Here is a 15,477-nt window from a genome sequence, read left to right as displayed (position 1 = left end):
ATTCAGATATAAATGAATATATTATACACATGCTATATATCAATGTATAATGCTCAGCTACCAATAGCCCTTTACACACAAAAAGTTATTTTGATAATTGTAAGATATTAGGATATTTCAATCATTCATATTTCACTTTGATTGTATTCAATATGTGTGTTCACACAATGAGTTTTGTTGTAATTAATTGTCTTGAAAAAAATCAATTATTTTTATTAACATCATATATGCTTTAAACATGATTATAAAGCGACTTGAGATATAGTTGCTATGAGGTAAAAAAAAATCTTATCAGTGCTTAGATTTGTGAAAAGCTAGTACATAGATTCTGGAATTATTTTTTTTTAATTCTTTTTGTGAAAAGGGCTGCAGATTTACAGATGTCCTGATTTTAAAAGTTGAGTGTCAATGTTGCATAACATTGTACACACTCTTACAATTTGCTTGTAATATGGAGTGCAATAACACCCTGCAAAATTGTTGTTTTTGAACGTCTAATCGCTCTTCTTACATGGATGCTAGCTCGTGCAATCCTCCTATTTTTAGTGGTTGCATTGCTGCACAATTGCTTTCTAATAGAAAATGGAGTAATGTTTGACGTGGCACCCTTCATTGATAAGTCAACTCTAATAAGAAACCCACGATCTACAATAATTTCATCGACAAGTTCAATATTACCCAAAAGACCAGTACTTTGAAATATTTTCTGGTCAGACATGCTACCAGTATAGAAATCAGAGACAAAACAGAAGGAACCTGTGGGAGTGATGGCTACAAGACACGTAGAGGTATTATGATGTCTGTAATTTAAGTATGTAATTCTCTGAGCAGAAGAAAGACTAGGTTTTTGTACAAAAAATATGAGCAGTCTGTTATACACCTTATGGATGTTTAATTTTTGTGTAAATTTTAAATGTTTGATATGCATAATGTGTTCTTTGAAAGCCTATATATTTAATTTAAACCCAAGGTCAATATTCATCAGACACAACCAGGTAGTGAATATTCGACAGACAGAACATTCAGAAATGGCAAACAGATCACCCAGGGACTTAGTGTCGAATCATCTACGTAATCATAACAGGGAAAGACTGGGCTCTACCTTCAGTGACAATAAGTTTTAGGTTTCAGGAGTCCGTAAATAGGGGAGATTCAGTTAATTAGAAATCAATAAATAAATCAATAACATTTCAATGTAGACAGTACTGATTACAAGCTGGTTAAAACTGTAAAATTTATGAATAATATTAAAGGAAATAATGCTAAAGAACGCGAAGTGAAAACTAAACTGACCAGACTTAATGACAAATACGCAAACATTAAATTACCTTGGAATACTGATGTTCATCTTTCTCAATACTTTAGCAGTATACCGTTGAAGATGATTGTAAACACAGCCGGTGATACTCCTGGTGATTTAGCATAATTGTACATAAATTAACTGATTAAAGTGTATACTGAGTCTGAATGCACTTAGGGCAGAACTGCATGATTGTTTTAATTTATTTGAATACAGTATTCATACACATTCACCAGGCAGTTTCAAGTTAACTGTGGAATAAATTACATTCAAAATTAATTCAGAAGTAACTTCTTATCAATAGATAAAAAAAACTATTCATCAACCTGTTTAAAATTTATAGGACTTGTCATCTTTGAATATGTCATCTGTCAATAGTCTTTTCTTTGTGTACCCTCTATCAAGGAAGTTGTTATCCTCAATGCCAGACATCCCCTTCTTGTCAAGGTTGGATGAGTTGTAAGTGACACACCATACATCTGCACACGTCTAGCATACAAGTGATCATCCACTAAAATTAAATAAACACCATAAGCTTTAACTATCTTTTTTTTCTCACTGCTTATGATAAGACATTTCAAAAATAGCAGATTTATATTTACATGTCTCTTCTACAAAGGCTTTCAGTATGATGCACATATAGATTTAATAGTCATGCTTTCAAGATAACAATGATTGTTATTCAATGTAATTATTTTAAGAAATCACTCTGTAGCTTGTTTGTATTGTGAGAACTGTTTATTTATATCCTGTGTGTGATGAAATGACACCTCTTCACTTCTATCCCCCACTCCACTTTGACATACACTGTGGGCTCTGGACAGTCTAGTATAATGTTACACACAGTATTAGACACATCTCTTGGACCAACATTCTCTTTAATATTTTGTTTCCTTGCAACAGGTTTCAAAGGCAAATATCTTAATTTTTTTTAGAATTTTTTAGGTAACTCAGTGTGACATAAGGCAACTAAAGTCATTTGCCACAACTCTTATCAAAAAGCTTTCGAGATGTTTAAAGTAAATTAAAAAAAATATGACTGTGCACTCAAATAAAAGAGGCAATTCTTAGAAATTTGAAACGAAACCTGACAGGATATAATTTATTCCGGGTAATAAAACATTTTGTTTTGCTATACCTTTCTCATTTATGCATGCACTTGAAAACAAGCTGTGAGTGTAGATTTAAGAAGTCATCATTCAGATAGGTAAGTGTCTTATGAGGTTGACAGAGAGGTAATCTCCTTTAAATTTTTCAAATTATGGTAATTCTTTCTTTTAAATTTAATTTGTCCCTTTATATGTAAAAGAATAGTGTCTATATGTAGGTAATTAAGACGATATGATATTCTTCTCAATTTGCAATTTTTACATTCATTACCTTTTCAAATGAAATAAGAATATTGAAGATGTTTTCTTAAATTTCGTAACAGTGAGTTAAAAATACTTCATGGTTGGAACTTTAACAAGAGGTCCCAGGGCCTTATAGGTCAACTGAGTATTATGTAATAACTTTGCAAAACCAAAAGCCATAATTTCAAAATTTTGACAGAGGCTCCATCGTAAATCATAATTATACACTAGGTATGCTTACTTTGGTTATTTAATACACAGAGGTAGATCAGAGTAACAAAGACAAACTGCATTTCTACTTCATAACCAGCAGTTGTGCACCCTGTTCTACAGGAACCACTGACTCCGGGACTACATATTTCAAAATTTTGTAATTTTTTCGATAAACATTGCCCAGGAGCAAAGGAAAATACTTTCAAAGAATTCGTGCATTTTCACTATATAATCAATTTATCCCCCGTAATACCAGAACCAATGTCCCAGGGGTCCTAAATTTTCCAAAATTGGGAAGAACCATCCTTCCTCATCATAATTATATATAAAATACATTGGTTTCCCAGGAACGAGGAGAAATTCTTTAAAGAATTTATGCATTTTCACTATATAATCAATAGAGCCCCTCCCCCAAACAACGGAACTCCTGACCGAGGAGCCAAAACATTTACAATTTTGGAAGAGCCAGTGTTATTCAACATAATCATGTATTTTGGTACGTTTATTTCATACACAGGAATAGAGAAGATTTTTACAGAAAGTGTATTTTAACTACATTAACAATAGAACCCCGCCCTAACACAAGAACCCCCAACCCAGGGGCCATTAAATTCACAATTCCTGCTCATCATAATTTCGTACTTGGTGATTTTGTTTAATACACTAGAGCAGAGAAGAAATGTTTTTTTTTTAATTATGCATTCTCACTATATAATCAATAGAGCCCCGCCCTAACAACAGAAACCTTAACCCAGGGGCCAAGAAATTCAAAGTTTTGAAAGAGGCAGCATTATTCAACATAACTATATACTTTGTTAGTTTAATTAATGCCCAGAAACAGAGGAGAAGATTTTCAAAGAATTCATGTATTTTCACTATAATATATAATATAATCTATATAGCACCACCCAGGCACTAGATTCCCTGATCCTGGGGGCCATGAACTTCACAATTTTGGTAGAAGACGAAATGCTTATTACAATCATGCCAACAGTTTGACTGCTTCCAGAAAAAAAGAATAAGATGTTTAAAGGAAGCATTGATTTTGGCCCATCCCTCAGGCCCCGGGGGGCAGGGACCATGATATTCTCAATATTTTGTTCTGCTTTACTCAAAGATGCATTGTGCCAAAATTGGTCGAAATTGGTTGAGCAGTTACAGAGAAGAAGCTGAAAATTATCAAAAGTTTACGACCGATTGACGACGGACGACGACGGACGAGAAAGATAGCAATAGGTCACCTGAGTGACTCGGTTGACTTAAAAATGAACATAAGGCTTTGTGGTATTTGATGATAGGAATCTATTCAAATAACTCGTAAATGTCTAGACATTTATTTTAAGATACAAGCGATTGCATCACGTAGCAAAATTCGATACCAGGAAAATGAACTTCCAAGAAAAGAACAAGGCGTAGTACGGCAAATATAGTTACCCGGATCCTTAATTGAAAGAACATTTGATCCATTGGGGCGGAAATAAAATGCATTCACTTCTTCAAATTGAAAATTTATATCCTCCTCGACTTATTTGAAATTTATTATATACGTATATTTAAACATATCGTACATTAATTCTTAAGCTAATATAAGTGCAAGAAGATAAGAAAAAATACTATAGATGACACCATAAATCATTGTTACAAGTATACTAACTTCTACCAAAAACCGCGGGGTTTGAACTTGAGATCTGATTAATTTGTCTTCTAGCAGAGCAGGAACAGCGCCCGGGACAGCTCAAGACAACCTAAGAAATATTGAATACGGTTTAACAAACCTTAGCTAAATATAAAAAAAATTGTAATTGAAATTGAAAAAAAAGAGTTGTTGCCTTCGATGCATTTCATAAGGCATCTCAAAATAAAACTAAATATACTTTGTTGAATTTGATTACTTCAAGATAACATTTTTCAATTTCCAGACGAATTATGTCAGATCGGGAAATTGATGCCATACACAAGTATGAAAGGTATCTTGAGGAATTTGTCACCCAGTATGAAGACTGGGTAAGGACTAGAAGAAGGGCCATCAGAGATTTAGAGCAAATTGTTGCCGACATGGACAGTGGCGAATTTCAAAACAATGTCACTCAAATTGTAGGTAGTAGCGTTGGTGTGTTAAGCGGAAGCATAATGATTGGAGCTTTGCTTCTTGCACCCTTCACAGCAGGTGCGTCTGCCGCCGTTGGTGCTGGAATAGCAGCTGGGGTAGGCTTAGCTGGTGGAATAACAAACCTCACTTCTGACCAAATTAATAAGAATTATGCTTTGAGAAAATGCAAGGAAGCTGAAAACATCATACTAGGTGACCAAAAAAGAACAACCGACCTAGATGAAGCCGAAAAGCGTTTTACAGAAGCTTTGGAAACCTTAAAGGAGGTTGCCAAATCTACAAAAAAGGAAATAAAAACGATGCTGAAAACCATTAAAAGAGGAAAGAAAGTTGCGCAGGTCATGTCGAAAACGGCACGTTTGGTCGGGAAAGGAAGTCGAGGAATCGGGATGACTGCCGGAAAACTTATTGGTAAAACGGCTGCTCTTGCTCTTGTTGGTGTAGGTTTTGATATTTGGGAAATTGTCTCCTCCAGTAAAGATATTGCTAATGGTTCAAAGTCTGAGCTCGGAAAAGATATAACAAACCACATCGAAAAAATGAGGGAATCATTGAATGAAGTCCAAGAATATTACGCTGAAACTTACGGAATAACTGACTAAGTTGCTATAAAGACACATCGTATGTTTCTAATTTCTTTACCTTTTTATGTGGACAAGTTTTTTAATAATTTTTTTTAATACTTAGATTTGAAAATGAGTATGGATTGAAAGAACAAGACCTTCATAATTTTTTCTTAACTTTATAATTATCATTATTGAAATTTGTAAAATATTAAGGAGGCTGGTGGGTCAACAAATTAATCCCAAATTAACCACCAGATTTACCTTATTTTTTTAGATACGGTATCTTTTGCTGTCAACTATCATTTGACAAAGAAAAAAATCATACATTTTAGTTTTAAAATTTGATCACTTTTGTATATGGAGCTCTCCTTTTAAAGGAGATTGAAATAGTCTGAAAATGGCTGCCACCCCCAGCCTCTTTAAATTGATATGTATTTAACATGAGTGGTGTTTGCTTTTTTTTTGCTTCAAAAGTGTTTTTAAAACACATTTTTTGCTGTGTATTACATGCTACAAGGCACTAAAACTCTTACAGTTCAGAATTGCGCAGGTTTAATCCCCTGTATAACTACCAGTGGACGTTTTTTATGCAAAAAGCCCCGTCTTCCCTGAACTCCTCTTACATTTTACACAGTAGCCTAATCATCTTTGGGAGATGGTTGGTGGTGTCATGTAGATGTGCAGTAAGGTTTTGGAATTTTGATTTTGCCCCGGGGGGCCAATTGGGGGTCGAAAAATGATGTTTTTTATGCAAAAAGCCCCGTCTTCCCTGAACTCCTCTTACATTTTACACAGTAGCCTAATCATCTTTTGGGAGATGGTTGGTGGTGTCTTGTAGATCTATGTGCAGTAAGGTTTCGGAATTTTGATTTTGCCCCGGGGGGTCAAATGGGGGTCGAAAAATGACGTTTTTATGCAAAAAGCCCCGTCTTCCCTGAACTCCTCTTACATTTTACACAGTAGCCTAATCATCTTTTGGGAGATGGTTGGTGGTGTCATGTAGATGTGCAGTAAGGTTTCAGAATTTTGATTTTGCCCCGGGGGGTCAATGGGGGTCGAAAAATGACGTTTTTTATGCAAAAAGCCCCGTCTTCCCTGAACTCCTCTTACATTTTACACAGTAGCCTAATCATCTTTTGGGAGAGGGTTGGTGGTGTCATGTAGATGTGCAGTAAGGTTTCAGAATTTTGATTTTGCCCCGGGGGATCAAATGGGGGTCGAAAAATGACGTTTTTTTTAATGCAAAAAGCCCCGTCTTCCCTGAACTCCTCTTACATTTTACACAGTAGCCTAATCATCTTTTGGGAGATGGTTGGTGGTGTCATGTAGATGTGCAGTAAGGTTTCGGAATTTTGATTTTGCTCCAAGGGGTCAAATGGGGGTCGAAAAATGACGTTTTTTATGCAAAAAGCCCCATCTTCCCTAAAATCCTCTTACATTTTACACAGTAGCCTAATCATCTTTTGGGAGATGGTTGGTGGTGTCATGTAGATAAACAGTAAGGTTTTGGAATGTTGATTTTGCCCCGGGGGGAGTAATGGTGTTGGAAAATGATATTTTAAAAAGTGAGGTCAAGGTCAAAGGATAATTCAAGGCCAAAATAAGTTGACGTATTGATAGCTCTTAGCAGTATGTATCAGCATATGAAGTTTGATAAATATATCTTGAATTGTTTATTCAAAACTGGTCTAGACATTAATTTTAGAAAAGTGAGGTCAAGGTCACAGGAAAGGTCAAGGTAAAAAAGAGTGAAGCATCGTAAAGCTTACAGCAGTATGTATCATCATGTGAAGTTTCATTAAACAACTTGAATGGTTTCTTTAAAATAAAGCTAAACACTAATTTAAAGAAAAGTTAAGTGAATTAAGGTCAAAGGAAAAGTCAAAGTCAAAAAATATTGCTGCAGTTGGATATTTACATCAGTATGCATCAACATATGAACTTTGATAAAAATATCTAGAAAGTTTCTTTGAGCCCAATTGAAAGACAGATGGAAGGGTGGAGGACGGACATGACAAAAACTATACATGTATTCCTAACCATGGTGTGGCATAAAAAACTTGAATCTACATTATATGAGTATGTTTCCATCTATCAAGATTATACAAGCAAATTTAAAGAATTGTGGTCCTCTGCTTTCTGTGTTTTAGTGAATGAGATACCATAATTTATGGCAGATTGTGTGTCAAATATGCAGCCTATCATATATCAATTTTTGAAAACTGGGTCAAAGGGGAAAAATCATAGCATGCTCTGAAACATTTTGTTGCGGGTAATGTACATGTCAAATATGAAAGTCCTATCTCATTTGAATCAAAAGTTATATATACAATATAATATTTTTGAAAAGTAGGTTAAACTTCTAGGTCAAGGTCACGGAGTCAAAAGTCATGATATATTTAGAAAAGTCTTTTCACATGTAATAAACATGTATAAGAGGTTGAGCCATTTTGTGCCTAATTTGGCCCTGAGAATTTCTGAAAAATCAAAACCGATAAGTTTAGGTTACAAATGCAGTATTTATCACTTGGAATGTTGGTGACCACGTATCTATTTATTGTGACGTAGTTTCTCATCTAGTCAATGCATTATGACGTCATAAAATGCGTCATTTTTCTCATATCATGTAAATTCCCTTGAAAATGACCTAAAGTTGAAGCATTTTTTCAATATTTCATATACAGCACAAATTCCGATCCAAAATATGCAAATACATAATGAAAGCTCTGTTTCTGAAGATCAAAAAACATGTTTTATTTCTTGGATCGTGGGCTGTGCTCATATTTTAATTCTTTGCTGAAGGTAGTCAAATACGCGTGTTTTCTGCAAATTTCAAGAACACTGCAACTTCTCAAACCTGTTTTCTAATATCTGCATTTTCAAAATTAAATTTTATTACAGAATATGAAAGCACCAAGTGTCTACTTTATTTTGATATATGAAATGGGAAATAGGGTGATAGTTTATTAATTGATATAAGTACAGGGCCATTTTATGCATAACTTGGCTCTACCTCTTTGAATGTCCTTTCTTTTCTCTTTCAAAATGATCAATTTAAAATGTTATTTTTTGGAAAGTACTGTATATACTCGCTTATAAGTCGGTCCGCCTATAAGTCGGTTGTATTTTTTGACGTTGTTTTGATGGGATTTGCTATTGACCCACTTATAAGTCGGTGCAATTTTTTGCCGAAATCTGGTGACAATTTCATTAGTAAATCCATTGATGTTTTAACCTGGTTTTAATTAATAATTCTCGAAAAGCCAATTATATCTTATCTTAAATGATTTTAAAAGGCAACGCTCGCTTAAAAACAAATAAAATCATTAAAACATATCAATACATGTACTTTATATATATATATATATATATATATATATATATATATATATATATATATATATATATATATATATATATATATATATAATCTAAGAATACATAAGTTATCTTATATATCCAGACATTGTCTTTGATAATTGTCGGAAATGCAAATAAGATTCTACCTTTTAGCCACCATAAGAATACCTATCTCTTTATGACTCGCCTATAAGTCGGACATAGAGTTTTAGACTACTTTTTAACTCCCAAAATACCGACTTATAGGCGAGTATATACGGTAGGTAAAACTTTAAGGTCAAGGTCTCACTTGGGTTAAAAAAATATATTTAGAAAGTTTTGTGGTAATGTGCATGTGAAATATGAAAGCACTATCTCTTATCATTCAAAAGTTATGACCAAGGTTAAATTTATTGTGACAGATGCACATACTAGCTGTCAATAAGATGGACAGACTGACAGACAAATGAGATTTAGTGTCCCTTCCCTTTTCCCAGAATGGGGGACAAGAATGCCCTGACTGTTCTTGAGAAGAAGATTTATGATGGAAAAAATCCCCTGCATATTTCTTAACGCAAATCAATATTGTGTTTTTATGTCATTTTGTTTGTTGTTAAACATCCCTCTCAGGAAATTTTCACTCATATGGAGACACCACCATTTGAAAAATAATGAGGACAAGTTAGATTTGAGGTCAACATTCATTTCAGGAGTTTCCAACCATTAAGACGTAAAGAAATATTAACTCGATCCTTCCCCTCACCCCTTCCCAGACCCCTGTTTGTTCATGTATGCAAAAAAATGTTTGTACAAATAGTTTAATATGGTCCATCTCTGAATGATTCTCATTCATAATTCTAGGAAGATATGTTGACACAAATTCATGAATAAAATGTCAAGTAATCTTATAATTGATGCACTTTTATTTAATTTAATGCAGTCATATTGTGAACATTTCCAGCTCATTAGGAGAGTGGGGATGACCTCTATACCATTAAATTTACATAACATAATAACACAAGAAACAATATTATGTATAGTCAAATGGAAAAAGTTTCCTACTATTTAGGAGTCACATGATCATTTGTCATTACAGGGACAGGGAAGTGGATTGGGAGATCGCCCCCTCAACACCCCCCCCCCCCCTTCCCCCGGAATTTGCAGGACTATAATATATACTGGAGGAAATAAAAATGACTTTGGATGCCCTAAGTGTCCCTCCACCTAGAAAACAGATCAAACCATAACTTTTTTTTTCTTGCTTCTCAGGAAATTCTGGTCTGGACCCCCCCCCCCCCCGGTCCCTCCCAGAATAACAAATGCTGGATCTTGCAACTGAATGTAACGTTGATAACGGGGAATAACTCTTCAGAATGTGAAATTCGTCTATTGTAGCATCGGATTACCTTTGATCCTTTAAACTTTAACCTAACCGTTTGCATTTCAGACTATTTTACCCAAATCTATACCAAAACTTGTACTTACCGATTATTATTATTTAGGCCCTGTCATCTTCATGAAATATAATCCAGTTAAAACACAAAATGAAATAATTCCTACCGACATATATGCAAATATGCACACTAGTATCCTACTGCACGTGCAGTGAAATCTAAAATGATAATGCCAATGGTAAAACTAGTACTTAAGTTGGGTACGTGACGAATGTGATGCAGGTGTTCAGATACATGTATAATGGAAGAACAAATTGAAAATTATCATTTACAAAAGATGTTCTATTTTAGCTTTGCAATCTAGGCCTATTTGCAAAAACAGACAAATAAGGTGTGTTTGTGTGTGTGTGTTGATGGGAGACGGGTGGGGGTTGACTATTGAATTGATTGTGTATATGGCAGCTTTCAAGAAGTTTCTGTCTAATCAAATATAAATAAACTTTGCACATATTGAAAAATTCATCAAAAAAGCTTTACACTAATTTGAAAAATATTATTTGTTGTTAATCTATATGAGAAAATAGATTTAAAAAGTTCCAATTATGTGCCAAAAATCCCCCCCCCCCCTTATCAAACCTAATTTACATCATTAATTTAATTCTGTAGTTTTATTTCTGACGGGTAATGAATTAAGAATATGAAATACCTATAAAATGGAGGCCCATGGGTAACATGGTCACTAGCTGCAGATCTGTAGCGTTATGGTTTTATATATTAGTCTTTGACTGCAGATCCTGTATTGCAAAAAAGGTGCAATTTTTTGCGCACTTCTGGGGAGAATTTCTCCACTTTTCAGCATCGGTCAATTTACTACCTTTCACTCCCTAATTCTAGGCACATTATTTCATCAATCTGTATATTTTATCCATCTCCCAACCCTTTATAGTCGTCTCTACTAGAGATAAACTCGCTTGATTAAAATTATTTGTTAGATTGCTGATTGTTTATTGCCTGTAGAGATTACTATAAATGGCTGGTAGGTGGACAAAATATACATATTGGCCAGAGAATGTGTCTAAAAGAAATACGCACGCTAACTCTCGATTCCCGCCTACATTTTGGAACCATTTAATTCAATAGAAATAGCAATTTGGCCATAAAATCTTTGTTAAATACAAAGAACACTTCAATGGTGCTATACGGTAAATTATCCAAAATTCCAGCTCTTGAAAAAAGGGGGATAGAAGATATTTTCCATTGAAATTGGAGTTTCAAGCATCACCATATTTTGAAATAGTCTTGGATTTGATTAAATGTTCTTTATATCTTTTCTTATGTTTAAGGCAAATAAATAAAAAATAAATATATCAATTGAATATAATGTTTCAGTTGTATAACGCTTTGAAATTGGTGGAAAATAAGCATTTTTATCGGTTTTTTGTCAATAAACATATGCCCCCCCCCCCCGTGTCACACAAAAAGCTTTGGTATGAACTTGTGAAATAACATACCATATTACCTGTAAAAAGGAATTTTTGTGACACGGGGGGGGGGGGGAGATGTTTTAAAAATATTTTTCGTTTTCCATTGATTTCTATACTGAAAAACACAAGTTTTACCAAAATTTTAAAGTTATCTCTCTTTGTTTTCCTAAATAAGTAATGTTTTATCAAAATCCATATAATTATCTATAAGAAACATTAAAAATGCATCGAATATATTAACTTTTGAAAATTGACTTGGAGGTAGGCGGGAGAACAATATTATCGTTGGAGTGAAAGGTAGTTGATTGACTAATGCTAGAAAGTGGAGAAATTCTGCCCAAAAGTGATCAAAAAATATTGCGCGTAAATTGCACCTTTTTTGCATATGGGGATCTGTAGTGTTATGATCAAAGACAAATAAAAATTATATAAAACCAGATCTGCAGCTACATGGTCACCTGAGCATATTATGCTCAATTTGATGAATACATGTATTATGTAAATTATTGAATTATATTGACTTTTTCCTTGGTAAAGCTCAATATGAAGAAGTGTGCATTTAGAGGCAAACACCTTAGTGCGGGTATTACTGTCTCATGACAGCATCTAGTTGTTCACTGGTGCTATGTTTATTTCCGACATCTGTTTAATCCAATGTTATGTAATTGACTTGCCTTTATGTCCTGTGCCGTAAATCTGTAGATTTAAGAATTCGGTTGCAATTCTGATTTTATTGTCATTTTTTTTAAAATTTGCAATGGCATCTAACAGTTTCTCTAAAACAAATTATTGATATATCATTGTATATTCTATATTTGAAGTAAAAACAAACTGAAATTTTCCTCCAATGTAATCCTTTTCAAAACACCTACAAAAATGACATCTGGTTGTGTGATTTAGTAGCACATCCATGACGCCAAAAAGATCCAAAGCATGATTGATAGAACTTATGTGGCCACAGGTATGATCCGACATCTCTATAAAAATTAAAATAAAATAAAAATTTAAAAAAAAAAGACCTGAGTATTCAGTAACTGAGTAAAAGACATTCCTGGAGGGAACAGAGGAAGATAATCGACAAAAATTCTTTTAAGGTTCATCGGAACTCTGATAAGAGAGATAACTCGTTATGGCATGAAAGTTTAACTTAAAGTATCTTTTTGTCCAATTCTGTCTCGCAAGATATGGTATTATTGTCTGTATTTATTCATTTCTTATAGAAAATCATAAAGGTTCAAGCAACATTTTATATGAGTGAAAAGAGGGTTTATGAACCTTTAAGAATGTCATTATGCGATGTTAACTGACATCAAATTATACTTAGAAAATAACTCCGGTTTGGGGTTCAGATCAGAGCATGCTCGTTTGACAGTTTTTTATGCTTGACCAGAAATGCTACATGGATGCTAATGTGGAGTGGTGAATACGATATTAAACCAAACCTATAATAGCAAAGTAAGAAAGTTACCTTCAAAATGAATAAAAATACTAGAGGTACTGTGAGCAATGAGCTCACTAAATGATACCCCCGCCTCCCATAATGTCGATGTGTTGTTATATATTGTTTTACGGTAATGTGTAAAGAGGAATAACTCGTCCAATCAAATGTTATCCAGAATCTTCTATTATGTGACGTCATAGGTAAACAAAAAATGGCAATGTCCATGTTTTGCTCTGGGAAACGTAAAATAAGTGTCGAATAAAAAAGTAAAATAGGAGGTGCACAATGGCAATATGTAATAAAGATTCTGTGAAAGTTTCATTAAATTTCACTCAGTAGTTTAAGAGGAGTTGCGGATAAAAGAAAAAGCGTAACAGACGGACGGACAGACAGACGGACGGACGGACGGACAGACGTACAGACGGACGGAAATCCCGATCACTATATACCCTCCCGCTTTTCAAGCGGGGGGGTATAATAAAATAAATATCTAAATAGTCAAGTAAGGGAACACTGCAGGAAACAGGAAGAAAAGAATGATAGAGACAGAAAAGAACAAAGCTTCAAGAATTTCATACACAAAGGCGTTTATAGCAGCCATAGAAAACAGTTCAATGTCGAAATCTAAAATTAAGTAGGAACTATTTTGAGATCCCATAACAAGAAAGACCTCAGAAAATAAAACGGTTGTCACTCCTAAAGTACTTATACATCTCGTATACCCCGCTTATGTCGAAGTATATTCGAAGTTCCAAGCCCTACTTTACCTAGCTTATCTCGAAGTGCAGTGAATTTTTCGGTCTACTGAACACACTTGGCGTGGTGACTTCACACATTCTCACCAGTGGTTATTAATTAACACCTTCGAAGGGGGAAATCTTAATTAATCCCTAGCTCATGTTGGGTATCGGTGGCAGGGTAATTGGTATCACAGCTTGGTTGTTTGGTGTAGTTTACAATCGACAAAACAAACCACTTCCCAGCAATTCAGAAATTAAATGTAGATGTATTTGCGATATTGCATCTAAAAATATGCTCTGTATAATTAAAATCATAAATTCATAAAACACATAGATTTTCAAACATAAACATAATTTTATTAAACAGTTAAGTTGCAGTTGACTGTCATTTGCATTCTTAGTTTCGTAAACTATGTGTTCCTTAGTAGTACTTCGTAATGTAATACATGTAAGCTATTAATAATATTCAGCTGCACAGTTTAAATACTGATTATTTTTTAGTGCTCTATATAACTTCATCAAATAATGGTTTTTTTTTTTTTTTTTAAATCGTCTTTTTCTTTTCTTACGGAGAAGGTTCTTCAACTATAACTCTAATGATACTTCCCATTTAACCACTTAAGCATGGCCTGGAAAATGTAAAATCGCTGTATAAGCAATAAGGCATGTATGTTAAATAGTTTTACAATTATACACGATAAAGAACACAACAACATTGTATTTCGTAATACTTATTGCAAATATGCTTGAGTCTTCACCATGAAGACAACGTGTTTGGTAATACAGGATAGTTTAATGCATGAAAATAAATACGAAAAAACGGTAAATTATTGATACGACTTTGGAAGATAACTTCGGATATCTCGAACCCCGGATATCTCGAAGTCGTGTCCAGGTCCCCTCAACTTCGAGATACTGATATTTCACTGTACTTGATGCTTTAAATGTGAAAATGTATCATTTTAGTACGAGCACAAAGATGAATTCAAAGATGCGTATCAGGCAGACTTAATGTACGGAGTCTTAGTTCTAACATTATTTTGTTCCCCTCTGTCTTTTAAATATTAATCTCTTAAAATCTAAATATCTTAAAACTTCCCAAAAATTTGATGAGTGTTTGCTGTGCTCAAAATTTATGTAGAAAATAAATAAAATCAGACTTATCTTTCTTGTGATGTTGGGTAATCTACAATAGCAAAGTTTATTGGGTACATGTACATTAACCGGTTTATTCATGTTTTAATGAGATTTATTCAAACAATTGCTAAGTCTCAAGACGAGCGTCTTTACTCTAGTCTATGCTCTTTCTCTACGGCGATCACGAGGCGGCAAGATAGCTCTTCCTCCTTGTCAACAACTCCCAACTTTGCCCTTTTAGCAGATATAATTATAAATTAACGTAACTGGTTATACCTTCCATGGGGGATGGGATCCCTTTATAAAATATGGGAATGACACATTTTTGTTTTATTTCAGTTCTCTAATATGCACTTTATATGTTATGAATAAAGTAAACCTTTTTTCCCAATTAGGTTTAT

General features: G+C 34.0%; 1 protein-coding gene across 1 annotated transcript; it reads left to right on the top strand.

The window, feature by feature from the left end:
• Nucleotides 1-2,383: 2,383 nt before the first annotated feature.
• On the top strand, nt 2,384-6,108 carry LOC134266101 (apolipoprotein L3-like). Its single transcript, XM_062748334.1, has 2 exons — nt 2,384-2,507; nt 4,785-6,108. The coding sequence occupies exon 2, from the start codon at nt 4,792-4,794 to the stop codon at nt 5,575-5,577; it is 786 nt and encodes a 261-aa protein (XP_062604318.1). The 5' UTR covers nt 2,384-2,507; nt 4,785-4,791; the 3' UTR covers nt 5,578-6,108.
• The last annotated feature ends 9,369 nt before the right edge of the window (nt 6,109-15,477 follow it).

This window comes from Saccostrea cucullata, unplaced genomic scaffold (assembly GCF_032062105.1).
Source record: "Saccostrea cucullata isolate Sc308-1 unplaced genomic scaffold, CSIRO_AGI_Scuc_v1 ctg2915, whole genome shotgun sequence".
NCBI classification, from domain to species: Eukaryota; Metazoa; Mollusca; class Bivalvia; order Ostreida; family Ostreidae; genus Saccostrea; species Saccostrea cuccullata.
The sequence above is the reverse complement of the archived record's forward strand: the minus strand, read 5'-3'. Positions and strand labels throughout refer to the sequence as shown.

Excerpts from the sequence above, each read along its gene's own strand:
- LOC134266101 (XM_062748334.1), top strand. The coding sequence starts at position 4,792 with ATGTCAGATCGGGAAATTGATGCCATACACAAGTATGAAAGGTATCTT.